The sequence below is a fragment of the Tasmannia lanceolata genome, unplaced genomic scaffold, assembly GCF_043159265.1.
Source record: "Tasmannia lanceolata isolate RefF3 unplaced genomic scaffold, GAP_Taslan_0.1 ptg000012l, whole genome shotgun sequence".
Classification (NCBI taxonomy): domain Eukaryota; kingdom Viridiplantae; phylum Streptophyta; class Magnoliopsida; order Canellales; family Winteraceae; genus Tasmannia; species Tasmannia lanceolata.
The window spans coordinates 1,019,703-1,040,472 of NW_027518689.1; the positions used below are offsets into that span (position 1 = coordinate 1,019,703).

At 37.0% G+C, this 20,770-nt stretch overlaps 1 protein-coding gene across 1 annotated transcript; it reads left to right on the plus strand.

Moving 5' to 3' along the window:
- The first annotated feature begins 536 nt into the window (after positions 1 to 536).
- On the plus strand, positions 537 to 19,713 carry ABO6 (DEA(D/H)-box RNA helicase family protein). Its single transcript, XM_077391601.1, has 19 exons — positions 537 to 1,036; positions 2,575 to 2,729; positions 2,955 to 3,042; positions 3,135 to 3,371; positions 4,170 to 4,265; positions 5,524 to 5,712; positions 5,792 to 5,951; positions 6,032 to 6,162; positions 9,276 to 9,446; positions 9,554 to 9,826; positions 11,012 to 11,206; positions 13,713 to 13,916; positions 14,696 to 14,765; positions 14,945 to 15,093; positions 15,548 to 15,856; positions 15,952 to 16,011; positions 17,745 to 17,897; positions 17,994 to 18,104; positions 18,598 to 19,713. Exons 1-19 carry the CDS (start codon positions 788 to 790, stop codon positions 19,069 to 19,071), a joined length of 3,474 nt encoding a protein of 1,157 aa, XP_077247716.1. The 5' UTR covers positions 537 to 787; the 3' UTR covers positions 19,072 to 19,713.
- Positions 19,714 to 20,770: the final 1,057 nt, after the last annotated feature.

The window sequence follows — 20,770 nt, forward strand, 5'->3', positions numbered from 1 at the left end:
ATTTGATGGGCCATCAAATGGACGGTTTGGATGGACCGTACAATACCTTTTGATCAATACTGGACTATATGTATCGGGCTTACACCATATAAAATCCATATTTCTTGTTACCAGATGTGACTGTATGGCCAACCACTGGATGGTGTAGATCTGATAGACCCAACAAATGGACTTATTAATGAATGGAAGGATTTTCTTCAAAAGGGAAAATGTTATCTTTCTTGTCAGTATGGGTGGTGTAAAGGGATTGAATTTGAAGTGGATATGGCTAGACATCAGTTCATAAGCAGTTAAGCACACAGACTTTGAGAAAAAGTACAGCACCTTAGTTTCTGTTAAATTTACAAAATTTTCCGGGTTACCCGCCCGGGTGGGGTCTGAGTACATGAAATGGCTACCCACAGAATCGCGGGTATTTTTTACCCGTACCCGTTGGGTCAGTACCCGCACGGGTCGTACCCGTACCCGCGCGGGTTACCCGTTTGCCAGGTTTAAAAGTGAGGAGTGCCCTCGTAAATACAGTAGCGCTGAAAACATATGCCTTGAAAAATACCGGACTCTAGGGCTTAAACCCTATAATGGTTTCTATCTTCTGCGTTGGATAAAAACTCACTCCCAGACTCCCCTCGGTCTCATTTCAACTCTGCAAACTGTCAAAACCCTAGAATTTCGAATTTATTCAATCTTCGACCATGCTCTCTAATTCCATCTACGGAAATCTGGACGATTTTTTTCAAACCGTATAAACTAGGGTTTTATAAAGGGCCATGCCTGTAGAGATTTCAGAATGCAATCAGGGTTAGGGTTTTTTCTAAGGTTCAGCAAATTGGCAGCAACACTGTCACTTCGCTGTTTTTCGACTCGCGATTATGCTTTGTCCAATCTCCTTCGTTTTTCAATCTGCAATGGAAGAGATTTCAGAAATAGGTTTGGGATTTGGTCTAGAGCTTTGGTTTCAGAAGGTCGGAATTATTGCGGATACGCAATAGAGCAGTATTCAGATGATGAGTACGAATGCGAATTCGATAATCATCAGGTTCTTTTCTCATTCAATCCTTTTCATTTAATAACACAATTTAGAAGGAAATGATATGATTATGATTGATATTTAGATGGATATGATTACACAATTTAGATGGAAATGATATGATTATGGTTTAATTTAGATGGATATCATCATAACATATCTGCTTAAAAATTGAATAGGTTTGTTTCAAGTTCATCTTTGTGTGTGTGTGTGTGTGTGAAAAGGAAGAACATTTATAAAATATTTTCCATTTCCAAAAATTTTCCAGAAATTCGTGCAATACTAACAGTGCCTTAAGTTCTGCTTGGATTGCAAGAAAAATATTTTTTTCTTGGGAAAAATTTCTCTTTCCATGATTTAGAAGAAAATGATATGATTATGGTTAGTTTTGAGGGATATTATCATAAATTGATGGTCCCTCTAAACAAAAAATGAATAGGATTGGTTCAATCTATCTCTTTTCATGTAGAAAAGAAAGTCGGAAATTTTAGAAATATTTTCTTTTAAAAATTTTTCTACAAAATTCTTGCAATCCAATGTGTAGTGGAAATGATGAATTTTTCGTTCATTTTCTATGGTAAGAGTTGAATATATGGACCTTTGAAGTAATGTGAATCTAATTTGCTTCCTTGAGTTGTGAATTATCGATTGAAGTTTGATGATTTCTTCCCTTATATTTGTTTGAATTTTGAATTGGAAGGGCGTTAAGTATTTTATTTTTATTTTTATGGTATTGTCTTGACGATGAAAAATGGATATATGCGTTTGAAGTAACCTTTTGAGTTCTATTGGCTGGAATTTTGAGTCATTTATATGGGTACATTTGAAGAAACAAATCATAGAACTGATGAACATGTCATTTGACTAGTGGAAATTTGATGCCCCTCTTATCATTTGTTTTGAGTCTGCATTGGAAGGGCTTTGAATAGCGTTACAATCCATTTGATTGTTCAGGCCCTGTTCGTTTGAGACCGTGCCAATCGATTATGAGCCCCAAACCAATTATTGGACTCAAAATTACGTTTAATTTAAGTCCAATAATCTGATAGTGGCTCACAATCGATTGTCAAACGAACAGGGCCTTAGGGTTTTGCTCCATTGAAGAAATGATTTTTTTTTTCTGAATTGAAGAAATATGGAATCTTTAGTTCTATCACTATTTTTGAGGTAACTCTTTCAGTCCTAGTGGTGTTTTTTCAATGGGATTTTGTGGAATTTGCAGCATTTCTACTGTAAACTTCAAGATGTGTAGATCATTAAAATGTGGTCAATGTTGTTTTACTTGTTACTTATTGTATGTATTTCCTTAATGAAAATTTAGTCAATATTTTGTTTAAATTTTCATTTGAAAGGCCTTATTTAGTGTTATAATTCATTCAGATGTTCTAGAAAAGTGCAGAAAATGTTATAATTCTTAAAAAGAAAATGAATTTGCATTTGAAGGACTTCGAGTTTCCCTTATTCTCGAGATCTTTCTTGTCATTTCCTTGTCCTTTTTTTTATCAATTTAGAAATGAATTAGTTCTAAAGTGAGATTTTCATGGTAGGCATCTTCGTCAGTGGCCAACATTGATGAATGGAGATGGAAACTTAGCTTGCTTTTACGTAGTGAAGAAGACCAGGAGATAATTTCTAGAGATAAAAGAGATAGGCGTGACTATGAACAAATCTCCAACCTTGCCAAAAGGATGGGCCTTTACAGGTAGCGAAACATTACGTTCTTTATCTTATTTATGTTCTAGTTATCAATTGACGGTTGTTTCTGTTATTGATGTTTCCTTAATAGTGTTCTTTTACCTTTCGTAAAAAAAGTTCTATCGTTTCAAAAAATAAAAAATAAAAAGTAATTATTGCTATTGAAATTTTTTCTCATGTTCTATATTGAACTTATACACCATTTCTGATACAATATTTATGACATATTTAGTGAACTGTATGGAAAAGTGGTTGTGGCAAGCAAGGTTCCTCTGCCTAATTACAGGCCTGATCTTGATGAGAAGCGTCCACAAAGAGAGGTAACATCCTTTCTCTATGAAAACCCATGCATTTTATTTACATTTCATGCAGGGAATCAAATGAATCTCAAAATTTCATATTGTTTTAACAGGTCGTGATTCCACTTAGCTTGCAGAGGAGAGTTGAGGGTCTACTTCAAGAACACCTTGACAGAATGCAATTAAGTTCTGACAAGGTCGGAGATAATCTTGTAGATATCCCAGTTGCCAATCAGATTGAAGATGTGAACGTGGATGAAAGCCAGGATTCTTTGCTTGATGAATCAGTCATGGAAAAGATTCTCCAGAGAAAGAGTTCCCGTATGCGTAATTTGCAGAGAGCTTGGCAGGTTAATCATCTATCAGCTTTCATTTTTTTTCTCTCTCTGCAAACATTAGCTATATGGTGTTAATTTATTATTTGTTATGATTTAAATTTTTTTTATTATGTAATTAAACAATTCATTGCAGTACATTGGGATAGTTGTAATGTTATATTATGTTCTGCCGTCGCTCTCTTTCAAATGTGATATTTCTCTCTCTTTCCCTCATGGGTACTATGTTTCATTTTTTGAAATGGATGGGTACTATGTTTCATATTCCTATTTTCATTCTTATTTTACTTTATGTACATCATGTTTCCTATCCCGGTCCCATGTGACTCAGGTGTGACTTGTGTCCAGGTTTCAGACATGTGCACAAGGTGTCACACACAATGACCCGGGAACATCCATTTCGTTTTGTGATAATATTGAATGGTGTATTATCATACAAACACGAGTTTGTGATGGATCACTTTCACAGGGCTACTAGTGATCTGCCAACAGTTCTTAGTTGTGCTAGGTTGAGCTTAAAATTTGAATTGAGTTATAGAACCCTGGTTTTATGGGCCTGTAATTCTGTATTTTTCACTACTCGGATGAAATTTATTATCATTTTTAGCCCCTCTAGATTTTTGGGCTTCTAATAAATGTTTTTTTTTTTTTTCAGAATTTTGTGAAGTGTCACTTTTAAACTACGTTTTGTTGAATTAATGTTCCCATAGCATCTATTGACGTTTCAAGTTTATACTTTTTCCTCTTACTCCATTATTTTAAATGATTGCTGATTCCCGCAGCATTACTAAATTGGTGAACTTCAATTAACAGGAATCACCTGAGGGCATGAAGATGCTGAATTTCAGGAAATCTCTCCCTGCTTACAAGGAGAAGGAGAGGTTGCTCTCTGCGATTGCACGGAATCAGGTGTTGCTTTGGTGCTGAGATCCTTCCCTATCAGGGTATTTTCAGCCGAGTATGTTGAACATCATTCATTGCAATAATGGAAAACTTGTTAAGGAAGCCGGATTAAGATTGTCTTATAAATTTTGATTTTATTGGATGCTCAATTTGGCATACAATACAGTATGTTGTAGAACACCAGCCTTTAAGTCCAGACAATAATGAAACCTAAATGCACCTTCCTAGTTTCATGAGCTTTTCTGTTTGATGGAAGTAAATGAGCTTCTGCAATCTCTTGCTATTGATTCGCAAAATTTTCCACTAGGCTTCCCTTGTATTATGCAATGTAATGAACATAGATGGCGTTGAATTCTCTTATATTTTTTGAGTGCCATTCTGTCATATTTTTGGAGTGTCATTCTGCCGTATTCTTGGAAATACTTTATCTCAAATTTCACACAATTGCAGGAAACAACAGTGATGGGGACCATCTTGGGTATTAAAGGGGTCCTTGTTTATTTTTGGAGTGTCAGGAAACAACAATGATGAGGACCATCTCGGGTATTAAAGGGTTCTTATTTATTTTTGGAGTGTCATTATCATTCAGGTGTTGTCACATTGATGTGGAGTGTCTACCATTGGAATGGGTCTTTAATTATAATGAATTTTTATGGATTTATGATATTTAAAATTAGAAAAAAGTATCTTGAATAAAAACTAATCATATATGTTTTTAGCTATTTATTTTTGTTAAAAAATCTTTAAAAATGCCGGGGTTTTCAAAGGGCATGCAAAGAGTTGTGATTATCTTTTTACCAAAGTGATAACCCTCACAATCTCATGGGTGAAGATTGTGCCTTGCTTTAGATCTGTGTCCGCTTTCGATCTTTGGCATGGGTGGGCGACAAGCCTTGGGTGTACGAATCTGTGCATGCAAAATTGTAAGATCAGTATTAATTTGGATCCTCATCTTACATAATAAGGGTTAATGTACTATGCCACTCTATCTTATGTGTTCACCACTTGGTTAAATTTGCTTGTCAGTTGTTGCATGGGTGTTCTGCTGGAGCTGATATTATATGCCAGCCATTGATATCTTTTATGAACTGGATATGGTCGTGGAATTCCTGTAAATGAATCTCATCAAACACAGCTTTGTTGTTGTTCTAACATTTAGTGTTTGCAAATTATTCGGTTACACAAATATCGGTTAGTTACTTTCTTTTGGCTATACATTTTTTATGTCACGGGCTTGATTTGCTTTCACCATTTATAATGGCAGGTTATAGTGATTTCTGGTGAGACAGGTTGCGGCAAAACTACTCAACTTCCTCAGTATATATTGGAATCAGAGATAGAATCTGGCCGTGGAGCATTCTGTAGTATCATCTGTACACAACCCCGAAGAATATCTGCTATGGCAGTTTCAGAAAGAGTTTCTACAGAAAGAGGAGAGCATCTGGGTGAATCAGTAAGCTTTATTACACTCAGTGTTCATTTTTTTTTCGCAATGCAATCTGCCTATTTATAATGTAAGCTTTTTTTGGTAGGTTGGTTACAAAGTTCGATTAGAGGGAATGAAAGGTAAAAACACACATCTGCTGTTTTGTACCAGCGGTATTTTGCTTAGAAGGTTGCTGGGGGACCGTAATCTCAATGGTATAACACATGTCTTTGTTGATGAAATTCATGAACGTGGCATGAATGAAGGTGTGATTCTTGACGAACTCGATCAAATCTCAGTTCTCTGCTATGTAGTTTTTACTGATGACAGTAATTGTATACTCCAGATTTCTTATTAATTGTGTTGAAGGATCTTCTCCCACGTCGTCGGGATCTGAGATTGATTTTAATGAGCGCCACTCTTAATGCTGAGTTATTTTCAAACTTCTTTGGCGGAGCACCAACAATTCATATTCCAGTAAGATTATGCCTAACACTATTGGAATATTATGAAACTCCGCTTCAAGAAAAAGTCCTCTACTTTTGTTTCCTGCATGATGCATCAGTGATGGCAATAGCAATGGTGGTCTTTGTTTTTGACTTACAGATTTCTAATAGATATTATTTTCTGAGCTTAACTCATGATAAAGGATATCATATGTTCTCATGATGCTATTTTGACTTGCAATTACATTTTTGACATGCATTTATTTGCTCAATTTTTCCGTCTAGTAGGTCTATTTGGAGATCCTGATTAGTGGGTTGCTTGTCTTTGTTCCTTGCACTAATGAAAAATGCAAATTGATTTGTAATGTTGAATGAGGCTAATGATGGCAGTTGCCAAAAAAAGCTGCAAGTCTAAGCTGTTGAAGTTAGCAGGTAGGAAATCGAGATTCCACGTTGTTGGTAAAATTGCTGTTCTGATGTTATTTCCATACATTGGCCTCTATTTTGCTTAGTTAAATTTATCTTGATTCTTGAGTTGTTTCTTAGTGAGTTGTTAAGCCATTATAGATGGTTGTCTTGCTTATGTGATGGATTCTAAGGATGTATTTGTGCTTATCCTAGCATTTTTCGAAGTTTCATTCTAAAATTCTATCATTTGCATATGTTCCCATTTATATCCGAGATTTTACAGGATTATCACCTAAATTTCCAATTGAAACCGAATCATTTCCGTTTATGTAGCGTAGGAAACTGAAATTTAAAACCTTCTTTTATTCCACCCTTTCAAATAGCGCCCTCCACGTCATATTTCCAAAACCATGTCTCTAGAAGAGCTTTGTTCCTAGTCCTTGATCTTCAATCTTCTATTTCACCCTTCCTATTCGATTTACTTTCTCCCATTCCTTTAGGTGATGAAACTTTTTACCATCCTTACCACCTCCTTGAAGGAAATCTCTTTGCATCTGTTTCAATTTGTTTTCCATCATCCCATGAACTTAAAAAAGGACATACAATACACCGATGGGTTAGAGAGGCATTAATGAGAGAAATCCTTTCGCCCAATGATAGGTAGTTTCTCTTACAAATAACTACCTTTCTTCCCACTCTTTCAGTTATTAACCTCCACAAATATGGATGGAGATCTCAATCCCAACAAAAACCTAAATAATCGTTAAAAATTTCCACCTCACTACAAACTCCTTCATCTTTACTACATTACCTCAATGTAGACCTCTTACCCGAAGCCATCATCAACTCAAATCAACTTAGGATGCATGGTAGATTCTTGGTCGCATTTGCCTCCACAAAAAAACCAATGTCATTGGTAGCCTTCAAGTGTGAGTTGGGAGGGATAGAATTTTCCACCACAAATTAGTGTTTTGAGATTCAAACCCAGACGATAACTCGACCAAGTGAAAAAAGAGTCGATTCACGTGAGCCAATGATTGATGCGAACAAATTTTCATTAACCAAGGCAAATCAAAGTAGTTTTTTATTGACTTGGTATGGCGAAACTTAAACTTGGATGAGAACTCGGGCAAGTTATAATCTAGTCAAGGCAGGTGAGTCGATGGTTGACTTGGGGAGTTTAAACAATTCCATAAGCCTTCAATCAACCTCCATGCTTCCCCAACCCTAGCATTTTTCTAAAAGCTTCCCCTGCCATTGTGAAAAGTAGAGACAGTAGATCTCTTTGTTTAAGTCCTCTTGAAGTAATGAAGTCTTAAGACACCTAGGACTCCTATTAACAAAATGGAAAAATGAGTTTTAGAGATACATCTATGAATTCAGATCATACATTTTGTCCCAAAATCCATTCTATCCCTCACGTAGTCAAGGAAAAGATCTATCCACGTGGTTGTAACTGTCATCCATATCAATTTTACAATCACTGTTAGTTTACCTTGTTTGTTTTAGATTGATGGCATTCATTAGCAAGAAGAATTCCATCAAGTATTTATATCTGTTCAAAAAGCACCTTTAACTTGAGATAGAATCTTCACCAATACCTTTAATCTATCAAAAAGAATCTTCCCAGGCAATTCTGTGGAGACCAAAACCCCAGCTAATGGGTCCAAAACCCTTAACCTTTATAGCATCAACCTTTTTGGGAATCAGCCAGGTAGAAGTAGAGTTGGCCTATCTATCAAAGCAACCCTCCCATAGAATTCCTTCACTATCTTCATAAGGTCGTCTTTGATGGAACCCCAATTCTCTTGGTGGAATTTCATGGAGGAACCGTTTGGATCTGACTCTTTATCATTTTTCATCTTGAAAATACTCTCTTAAAATGATATGCAAATGTGACCTTACGATGCTCATTCTTCTCCAATATGATTTAAGCTTTGAAAATTCTTTTGATGCAAGTTTTCCTCCTATTGGCCATTCCATGGAGAAACATGGCGTTCTTATTCTCTTCTTTAAGCCACTTTAGTCTAGACTTTACCTAAAACTTATTTTCTCCAACTTCATGATGTTTTTTTTCTGGTAACTTCATGATGTCGTCAAAGTTTTTAAGACCTCCTTTCGTTTTCCTCACTATCAAGGTGTGTGACCTCTAACACTAAATCATCTTCAATAACTTGATATAAATTGACTTAATATATTAAGAAGATAAGATGTTTATACTTTTGTCTTTTTTTTTGAAATGATTTATACTTCTGTCTTACTTATTGAAATATTTAAGTTTACCCGGGTTTCATTTAGTTAGGTAGCTGCAAGATTTTTTATATTGTTTTTACTGTATCACTGTGCTCAGCATTAATCAAATTTGCACCAGTGCTTGCGTTTGGGCTTCCATGAACTGTCAATAATACATTACAAATAATTGTTAACCGGAAATTTTTAAGTTTAATCGATTTTCATATAATGTGTCTGCAATATATTTTATATTGTTTTTACTGTAAGACTGTGATATACATTAATCAAATTTGCACCAGCACTTGCGTTTGTGCTTCCATGAGCTGTCAATAATACATTACTTATAATTGTTAGCTGGAAGCATGATTTTAAGATGCCATGATGATTACATGAAACTTATCTTTCAAAAAAATGATGATTACATGAAACTGAAAGCAAGTTAGGATTCCTTTCTGTTACTCATTCAGTATTCATTTCAATGTTTGTATCTAATCTTCACCCCAGGGCTTTACATACCCTGTAAGGGCACACTTTTTAGAAGATATATTGGAGACAACGGGATATAAGTTGACTTCATTTAATCAAATTGATGATTATGGTCAAGAGAAGTTGTGGAAAACACAGAGGCAGCTATTGCCAAGGAAGAGAAAAAATCAGATCACTGCACTTGTTGAGGTATATCATTATCTCGGGAAGCATTTGATTGAAAATGTATATATTACAGGATTCTTGCATTGAACTGTTGTGAGAATACGATTATATTTCCTGCTATTTTTGTGCAGGATGCACTTAGCAAATCAAGCTTCGAAAACTATAGTTCTAGGGCACGTGATTCTCTGGCTTCTTGGACACCGGATTGCATAGGATTTAATTTCATTGAGGCTGTTTTGTGTCATATATGTCGGAAAGAACGAGCAGGTGCTGTTTTAGTATTCATGACAGGGTGGGATGATATTAGTTGTTTGAAAGATCAACTTAAGGCACATCCGCTCTTAGGAGATCCAAACCGGGTTCTGTTGCTTACATGCCATGGTTCAATGGCTACATCTGAACAGGTGTGTTTTATCTTTTGAACATTGTAAAGTTGCTTATGAACAACTGATTAGTTGCATATCCATGTACTATTTTGTAACTTCTTGCCTATGAATTGCAATTTTTACCATTTTCACGATTTATCACAAGTTTTTCTGCTAAACTATGGAGCAGCTATCTGGAAAGGGATACAATGATACAATACATGGTTAGAGAACTCATTTTCAATTTCCATTGGACCATAACGTTTTCTATCTTTAAGTCAGATTTAGATGGTCATCTCTTGGTGGAAAGGAACTCAAGCAACATTATATCAAAGGGCATCGATGACGTCTGTGGGGCCATAGCCTCTAGAGGATTTTATTTTGGATGTTCTGAATTTTTGTGAAAGGATAAAGCCGTCCTTGAAGCACATAAGGAGATCAGAAATTAACTAAATGGATTTTTTAGCAAGTGAGGGTGTGGAAAGTTTGCTAGTGTTAGGAAATAGTGTTAAGAAACTACTATTCAATTTAACTGTCACTGTAGTGGACTGTTAGTTTTGTTTGTACTTGAATAGTCAACCTGTCGCTCTCTAGCTTCTCTTTCTCTCCTTTATTTACTCTCACGCTTATTGATACTCATTACTAATATTCATGTATTGTCAAACAAAAAATTTATCTTAAACTTTAATGATCTTATCAAGATAGTGTGGGTCATTTCCTTCCTTTCATCCAAGTAACCATTTGTTTTTTTGTTAATTATGTTATGATTTGATTAGTATGAAGCTGAGCTATCCATGGACACAGGGCACCTTGTTTTATATCTGAATAGTGAGTAGAGAATTGGACTTGATTCAAGGATATCAGAAATCACTTTCAAGTATTAGTTGACCAGCACATTGTAAAGGACATAAACTTGACAATAGAGATGAGTCGTCTGTTGATGCATGCTGAAAATGCTTAGATGGGATTACGTTACGGATGTCTACCATCTGTTATAGAATTAATTTTAGTCATTTACGATTTGGTAGATTGCACTTATCATGCAAGTCACAATCGCTTTTGGTGTTCTTTCTTTTCAACATGTTTATCTCCATTATTCAAAAACATAAAAAAAATCTTACTTGCATTCGAACCGCTCAATTACCTGTTTATTTTGTATAAATGAAGGAGATGTAGGTTTATATAATTACCTACCAACTGATATGGTCGTGATTATGTTTGCAGAAACTCATATTTGAGAAGGCTCCACCAAATGTACGTAAAATAGTTCTTGCTACAAACATGGCAGAGGCAAGTATTACCATCAATGATATTGTTTTTGTGGTTGATTGTGGAAAAGCAAAAGAGACCACATATGATGCCCTAAACAATACACCCTGCTTGCTGCCATCCTGGATATCACAAGCTTCTGCTCGCCAAGTAAGATATCTCATACCATAGCTTGTCAACTTTCCTTGCAATTACGGAAGTACCATTTTTTTTTGTTTTTTCATGTTTCATGGATTGCTAAGCGGAGAACTTGTCCACCATTTACTTTGAGGTGCTGTTGAGTATCAGGAGTTGCATGTTACTCTTCTAGATGAAATTGCTTGATTCTGTTTCTTTTACTTTTTTGCAAGGTGTGCTGGAAACAAATGTGACAAATGGACCTATCGTAAACTGTAAAACCAAATCATATTTGTTTATAAGTTCTTATATTAAACAAACCGAATCTATCAAATCATTTTATTTTGAATTCTTCACCAAGCCAAGATGTGCGGCATTCAAAAAAAATAAAATAAAGCCAGGATGATCAGATAAGCTTGTAACTGCGATCATATGTTTCATTCTTATATGATCTATTTACCCTAAAGTCATGTCATGAGCAGGTTTACCTGATCATGTTGATGACTCCTCGTCTGGCCAGCATCAAGGATGGGCTTAGAGACAAGGTGGTCTCTGTTTTTTTTTACCTTCGTGTTGCTAATTTCAATGAGGCTGAAGCTGGAGCCCTCCTTGTAGGTCTAAATGCTTTTGGAGATTATTCGGGAAGACATATTAAGGTAGAAGGAGACTGCTAATATTTTCTTGTGGGCTTCCTCCAAGTGCCTCGATCATTGGAGAGTAGCTAACTACATAACTCATATTAGATACATCAGTTGAGGGTTGACATTTCTTTTGCCCATATCATTTGTCTAGTCAATGTCATAGTCGATAATCTCACTAAATTCAGGTCATACAGGGAGAGATTCGCAGTATCTAATACCTTTTTTATTGTCTTGTGTTCATTTTATTTCTGCTTTTTTTATTCTTTTTCTATGGATATGCAGCCACACAAGGTTAGATAAAATTAAAAATGAAGACATCCATAAAAAGGTGGGGGTGGCACCAATTGAGGAGAAGATGAGAGAGCATCGCTTAAGATGGTTTGGGCATATCCAACATAGGCCTTTGGATGCTCCAGTGAGAAGAAGTGACTCGTGCCAAGTTGATGGAGTAAAAAGAGGAAGGGGGCAGACTGAAAACAACTTGCGTAGAAACAGCGAGGAAAGACTTGATAGCTAGGAACATAACAAAGAACATGACCTTGGATATGATAGAATGGAAGAAACTGATCCATGTAGACGAACCCAACTAGTGTCAGGATTAGACATGGTCAATTTGAGCCGGGTAGATTCTTTCACCTTCTTCATGCAAATTTTCCAAGGGATTCATTAGCCGACCTCAACTAGTTTGGGACAAAGGTTTAGTTGAGTTGAGTTGAGTTGAGTTTCTCCTTGTAATAGGGGGGCTTCCTCAGCACCTATCCTGTTTGGTTTTTCTTTAATGAAGATGCTTTCATCAGAAAAGAAAAAAAGTTTCCATTACTGCATGTTTTGTTGTTGTAGGCAAGAAGTTATCAATCTTATTGCATTTTGCTCATCTAAGGGACTGTCAGTTGAGATCGTCCATCTGTTTCATTGGTGTTCTACTGTTCTTATTCCAACTTCTTACATACCACATGACTACTTCTGATAAACTATAAAGCAATCAGAAGCTAGCAAGCTCATCCCTTCTCATAAGGTACAACAGCAAAATCTTTCTAACCAAGAGCTGCAAAAATGTACTTATTGCAAAAGTATCCACATTCCCCGTATGGATATTTTTTGTAGGATGCTATATTTATGTATGCTATGTTGCTTTCTGTTGTAGTTGAAATTCCCGTTGGATTTTTCGTTAGTCGTATACTTGGATCCTCTTGTGTCTTCTTTATGGGTACACATGTACTGAGCGATGTATATGACATTCTCAAAAAGTATATACCTTAAAAGTATAAAACTAATCCTACCCCTGCACGCTGACTTGTTTGATCAATGGTGTACTGTGTACTTTCTAACTATGACTAGCACAAATCTCTAGATAATCAAGTGGATTCCATGATGAACAGTGTAGTTTTTATTCAAAGAGAATGAAGGAACCTTCTTTCCACTCTGTTAGCTTTTAGTCACTCAGGGTGTTATCGAGTACAATGTCTTTCATGCCACATGTTTGACCTGCTTAGCATTGCAGCATCTTGGTTTCTGAGTTTTATGTTGCACCATTCAACTGTTAAATCTTATTTTCATTCTGTAGTTCTTTTGTATACAAGGTAAACTCTGTTTTTATCTGAATGGTATGAACTCTTTTTTGCATATGAGATTACTAAATCAAGCTATGTTACTGTTTGCATCAGTTTGGCACCCACTTTGAGGTATCCATGTAACATAGCTTCGGCATCTTTAAATGGAGAGATTGTTACGGCATACTTCATGAAAAATAGCTAAAAGAAATTTTTTTGCATCCATGAATCTATATATAAGTCTTGAACTAGTTTGTAACCACATTTATATTCTAACTTGCATATCTCAACATATTGTTTATGTGAACGATCATCTTATTTCCCGCTGTCTTTGACTTGCTTCTGTAGAGAAGGGGTAGAGCTGGCCGTGTTCAGCCAGGAGAGTGCTATCACCTGTACCCGAGATGTGTATATGATGCTTTTGCAGAATACCAGCTTCCTGAACTTTTGAGGACTCCTTTGAACTCTCTTTGCTTGCAAATCAAAAGTTTACAGCTTGGAACTATAGGGGAGTTCTTGTCAGCTGCTTTACAGCCACCAGAACCCATGGCAGTAAGTATTTCTTCTGTCGTTACTTCTTCTATTGTTATTTATGAGCCAAGAACGTTTCTCTTTGCGATGTGCATACTTTTATCTATGTGGTGGCTTCCATTAACCGTAATCTGTGTTTCACAATTTATAGATGAAATACTTGAGTCTTGACAAATGACAACAACCTCATGTCAAATTCGTATAATTAGGCTGGCCCAAGTTTAGTGTTATAGTTATGAGGATGTTCATATCATTTCAAAAGGGAGAATTTAATGGCATTATTTGGATGCTGTTTCAATGAATACCTGTACATTGTCTCATGCGTATGATACATTCTAAAAATATTCCAGTAGCAATTTCTTAAACTTTTTGGCCATCGGTTGGAGAGGTCATTGGGCTCATTTTTCACATAATTTTCTTCTCATTTAAATTGCAGAGAAATAAACAACTGAAAAATTGCCTGTGTGGAGAATCGACTCGATGTGTCTGACACGATAAACCCAGCATATCTGATGAATCAACTATTCGTTGCAGTTATTTATTATAATTTTTTTTTGAATGGTCAGTTATTATTATAATTGAAAGATAATTAAAAAAGAAGACGAAAAGATAATTAGCGGCGTGCTTGTTTGATTATTTCTGCTGCGTATATTTATTCTGACTGGATATGTACTCAAAGAGATAGTAGATAATTACATGTTGGAATAATTCTCTCTCTCATTGCATTGGTGCCTTTGCATGTTGCTGTCCACACTTCCTTTTTGTGCACGCGATATTAACAAACTCCAGTGTACTGGCAGGTCCAAAATGCAGTCGATTTCCTTAAGATGATTGGAGCATTAGATGAGAAGGAGAACTTGACAAATCTTGGTGAGTTCACTTCTTGTTGAGATTTGTGAGGTATATATTCTCTGGGAGGACATACCTGATAGCCAATCCTTTTTTTTTTGAATGAAGATAGCCAATCCTTTATTTCTTAACAGTTACCATGTGTCATGCATATTGTGCCTAATTCCATAGATACTCATCCATGTGTTTGTATTTTTCAGGGCAATATCTGTCGATGCTTCCAGTGGATCCAAAGCTAGGCAAGATGCTTATCATGGGTGCAGTCTTCCGGTGTCTCGATCCTATTCTTACAGTAGTGTCTGGACTCAGTGTTAGGGATCCTTTTCTATTACCTCAGGACAAAAAGGACGTAAGTTTATATGTTGCCTTTGTGGAGACCATTTTCCTCTTAGTTCTCTGCTGGTTTTATTGACCACTTATCAATTGCAAATTTATACACTGCCATATTGCCTTAGTTCATGTTTCCGGACCCCTCTCTAAATTAACAATGTCATTCTCGTTTAGAACTTTATCTTTACCTAATGGAAGATTTATTATTTTACTCTTTGAATTCTAGGATCCCATGTCATTAAATCAACATACTCTTCTCGCTGTTACTCTTGATGGTGTTCTCCACTTTCATCCTAAGAAAGTTATTTGTATTGTATGATGATCCACACCATTGTCACGGTTGCTAATGATATATGTTGCAACCTCCACTTTTCATTTTTCGCTTTTCTTGTTGGGCTCAAAAGCAGGGAAAAATTAAGGATATACCGAGAAACACCGATAGGAATTACTGATGTTTATATTCTTTCATTCAGCTAGCAGGGACGGCAAAATCAAGATTCTCTGCAAAGGACTATAGTGATCATATGGCTCTTGTTCGTGCATATGAAGGGTGGAAAGATGCAGAAAGAGAGGGTTCAGCCTACGAATATTGCTGGAGGAATTTCCTTTCTGCCCAGACTCTTCAGGCTATCCATTCCCTTCGGAAACAATTTAATTTTATTTTGAAAGATGCTGGGTTATTAGATTCAGAACCAGGCACCTGCAATAGTCTGAGTCACAATCAGCCCCTGGTTCGTGCTGTCATCTGTTCTGGTCTCTTTCCTGGTATATCATCTGTTGTGGTAAGGAATTCATTTTATTTACATGCATTCTGTTATTGATGTTGGTGACATAACATTCTTAGTTTACCTAATTCATGTATAACCTTAATGTGCAGCACAGAGAGAAGTCTATGTCTTTCAAGACAATGGATGATGGCCAGGTTATGCTATATGCGGTAAGTGTGGGATATAGTAGTTAGAAATGTTATTAATGGGAAGGTAGTACATGTTCTATGTGGTTGCGGTCCCAAAAGAATGTGGGCCTGTGGGGGAAGAAATTGCTATGCAAATTCGTGAAATGGAATATGTTTGAAAAGAGAAAGATGGGTTGACAATGAAAAAGAAAATGGTAGTGTTTGGAGTCGAAATTTTTTTCAGTTCTTTGGAAAAAAAATGTATAGGTTTTTAGCCTTTCTTTCCTTCTAATGCGCAATAAATAAAAACAAAAAAACTGTGTTAAGAGTGGATTGAAATATTGAGATAATAGCTCTTGATGGAACAAGTGTGTTTCTTCTGTATTAATGTGGCGTTGGGTAGGTCCGTCTCAAAAAGAAATTATGGCATTGGGTAGGAATCCCGTAATTAAATAAATGGGAAGAATTGTTGGGGTGGGGCCTAGGGTGGAATTCTTTTCATGTTTGATTTAATGATGAATATTGTCTAACTAAATTGCACCCAAAATCCAACCAAGTTGCACACCCAAACTAGCCCTAAATGATCGGTCCTCATTTTGAAATTGCCATGTGTATGTTACTGTGCAGTACTTATGTTTCTGCAGTTTAAACTCCACACCCATCCTTATACACGAAAGAACAAATACGGGTACATATCTGGATATATGTGTATTCATAATGCCATTCACAGTCTCATAAATAACTTACTATTTATGTTTACCCTTGCGAATATGGATACATATGCACAATCACACATGCACACGTTATACATGTACACACACAGGGAAATAATATCTTGACTCTTGTTTAGATAATGGAACTCAGGACTTTGTTAATCACTTTTTATTGGCTGCTGATAGTTTTTTGGAAATTGTGACACTTTTAACTGCTAACTAGAAAAATGTACAATGATGAAAGGAGTGCTATTATTAAAACACGTGCACATATCTTTTCCCGTGTATTTACACATTGTGTGTGTGTGTGTGTGTGTGAATATTGGAGTGCCATTACCCTTCTATGACTTGCATTAAGGCTTTTTTTATAGTTTCTATGATGCTCTCAATAACCAGTCAGAAAAGTGGTTAATAAAGGGCGGAGTGCCATTATACATAGGGAATTGCTAGCATCCATCGCAAAAGGCATTTCGCGGCTGGTCTGTCACATGTCAGACCACCCACCTCGTGAATGGAGACAGAGCGCAAAATGCCTTTTGCTATGGACCCTAGCAAATCCCTTATATATATAATAATAATATGAATATAATCTATTATAATAGAGGAATGATAGATACAAGGTAGCCCTTGCATAAAGAGCCACAAAAGGGCTCTTCATTGGATCCAAGTCATCAAATGTAACTGATTTTACTTTTTCAACCAATTTTAAAATGTAACTGAAAATGACGTGGATCCAATGAATAGCCCTTTTGCGGCTCTTTATGCAAGGGCTCCCTTGTATCTATCATTGCTTATTATAATATTATAAAAAAGATATTGTTGTATGTTTGGGTGGTGGATATAGATAAGGATGCATGAAATGGATGTTTATATGCTTACATAGTACATGGATGCATTTGTCATAATGCATATTTACATTTTTTTTCTGAGAAATAGTGCACGTCTACATTCATCAAAATAGTATGCCTGCTTTTTGTTTAAATGCTTCACGTCCTAAAACTATGGATATTCATATAGTTCTCAATTCAATTTAACCCACACATGGTATTGGACCTCTTTCAGAATTCTGTGAATGCTCGTTACCAGACCATTCCCTACCCTTGGCTGGTCTTCAGCGAGAAAGTCAAAGTCAATACCGTTTTCATACGCGATTCTACAGGTGTATCTGATTCAATACTTATCCTTTTTGGCGGTGCTCTTGCTCGTGGAGTGATGGTAATTTCGTACGAGACCTTTTTTTAATCTTTCTCTGTTAACTTAAACTATTCCAAACTCCAGCGGCAACTAAAATGGCTTTTATATATATTTCAGGCAGGGCATTTGAAGATGTTGGATGGCTATATTGATTTCTTCATGGATCCGACTTTGGCAGAGTGCTGTTGGAACATTAAGCAGGAACTCGACAGACTTCTCCAAAAGAAGGTAAACCACACTATATAGGGTAAAGACCTCACATGTTTTGGGCCAAGCTCTCATGGCTGTGAGCATCAGAAGGTGAAGCTCACGAGTTCCTGCTGTTGGAACATTAAGCAGGAACTCGACAGACTTCTCCAAAAGAAGGTAAGCTACACTATATAGGGTAAAGACATCACATGTTTTGGGCCAAGCTCTCATGGCTGTGAGCATCAGAATGTGAAGATCACGGGTCCAATCCCAGCTTTCCACCATATGGTTGAAGTCATGTGAACTTCATGCTAGGTTTGAAAACTCAAAACTCAACCCAGAGTCGAAGGCTCTTGGTTGAGCAGTCGACACATTTTTGAGTTTGAGCGAGCCTATTTGTAATTTTGATTTTTTACTACTTGAATTAGTCCTTTCATTTGCGCATAAAAGCTGCAATTCAATTTGAGTCTTGATTTAGTGGAAGTATTTTGAAAACTCAAATCGAGTTTCTAAACTTAATGTGTGCTTGCAGCTTCAAGATCCAACACTAGACATTCACAAGCAAGGCAAATACCTCATGCTTGCCGTGCAGGAGCTGGTAACAGGAGACCAATGTGAAGGAAGGTTCGTATTCGGCCGGGAAAGCAAGAAGGCTAGGGTTACTACTGATGAAAACGACAATAAAATGAAGGATGGCACAAACCCTAAAAGCTTGCTTCAGACCCTGCTAATGAGAGCAGGACACAGCCCTCCAAAGTACAAGACTAAACACCTCAAGACCAATGAATTCAGGGCACTGGTGGAGTTCAAAGGGATGCAATTCGTGGGGAAACCAAAGAAGAACAAACAACTTGCTGAGAGGGATGCTGCTATAGAGGCATTGGGCTGGTTGACTCACACCTCTGACAATAACAAGGGTGAAGATGACGATTCCCCACCCGACGTTACTGATAACATGCTGAAGCTTCTGGGGCGGCGCAGGCGGTCTAAGCGCCGCCCAGGTTGATGACTTTTTTTTAATGACATAGGGTATCCCCACCCCAATTTTTATGGCGGGACTATTCCCTTCGGATGCGCACAATCACCCGTAAACCACACGCATCAGGTAAACCCAGGGGATTCGTACTCGCGTCAATGGGGAGCATACCCATGACTTCAAGCCAAAGAGCCACACCCGTATGGGTTAAGCTTGATGACAGTTATTAGTGTCTGATGTGTCAATTGGATGCCAACTTGGTTACAGGCCGATGAGTTATAACTATACCGTATATGTGGGTGGCCTACATTCAAGCAGAGATGTGCGAATTTGCAGTAATTTCTGCCATTCTTTCGGAGTAAAAGTCGTGATATGGCAGATTTGCCGAGCGAGATCTGCAAGTTTCGGCTTCTTATTAAAGGTGGCAATAAATATCAGAGAGAATGCCAACTTACCAGTGGAGATTTCGCCCCTTACAACGAACGGTGGGTAAGGTATGAATTAACGTAAATCTTTGGTTATATGTATAAATTTATTAATTTAAGCGTAGTAACCATTTCTTGGAATACACAATGTTCAAACAAAGAAAAATCCCAGAGTATAGATGTTGTTCTACTTATTGAAATCATAACAAAAAGCTTTGGATGATAGAAGGGATGCAGGATTGACTGATTGTGGGCATCTGTGAGATGTGGTTGGTCTAGATTATATGCAATGATTAGGCACACCACACCCATGGAATGGTTCAATATTCCAAAGAAAATAGTGGCTGTTATCTCGTGCAAAATTCAGCTGGGAAATAGCTTTCTGCAAAATTGCCTAGCAAATCCCTATATATTTAGTATTTGAATGTGTAATTTCTTTTCAAATGTTGAGAGAGAAAAAAAAACCAAGTTGAAATGCCTCTTGCGATGGTCCCTGGCAAATCCCTTATTATATTGAGTTTTATAATGCAACTCCGATTGCTTGCTTGGGGATTCTCATATCGATCTAACTTCTAATCATGATATAGACAATTTAGGGATGCACTAAAAACATCCATGTCTTATTAAGATTAGTTGGGTTGGATCAAGTTGAGACCAACCCTAACCCAACCCGAGATAGAATTCCCTCAACTCTAATCCCAACCCAACCCAATCCGAGCCTTGGGTTGAGGATGGTCAACCCTAACCCAACCCGTCTCTAAATTTCTCAACCCTAACCCAACCCGTCTCTAAATTTCTCAACCCTAACCCAATGCATCTACCCAAAATTGGGTTGGGCTGAGTCGGGTTGGTTCAGGTGGGTCAAATGGAATAATACAGTAATCCAAAGAAAATCAAGATAAAATTAGAGGAAGGAGGTCAGGTTGGGTTGCCAAGGCCTCAACCCTAACCCAACCTGAAATTAAATCGGCTTGGATTTTCTCAACCCTAACCCAACCCAAAATTAAATTGGGTTGGATTTTCCCAACCCTAACCCAGCCCTAGGAATGCCAACCCAACACGAGCCAAAATTGGGTTGAACCCATTGGGTTCGGGTGCCGGGGGGGGGGATTACCGCCTATTATTGTTTTGGGTCATGTTTTGAACTGTTTCAATAATAGTAGGAAACTGGCCCCACGCTACTTTTTGAAAAATACTGGACTTCTCGGGCACACAATCTCTTGGAAATCTATCATTCCCACAACTATATCTCATTAATTAATTTACGAGTGCCACTTCTCTCTTGAAAAGAGGTGCTGCAAAAG

Coding starts and splice junctions, on each gene's coding strand:
- ABO6 (XM_077391601.1), top strand. CDS start 788: ATGCAATCAGGGTTAGGGTTTTTTCTAAGGTTCAGCAAATTGGCAGCA. Junction 5,952..6,031: donor TGAACGTGGCATGAATGAAG/GTGTGATTCTTG, acceptor TGTATACTCCAG/ATTTCTTATTAATTGTGTTG. Junction 16,012..17,744: donor GCCAGGTTATGCTATATGCG/GTAAGTGTGGGA, acceptor GACCTCTTTCAG/AATTCTGTGAATGCTCGTTA.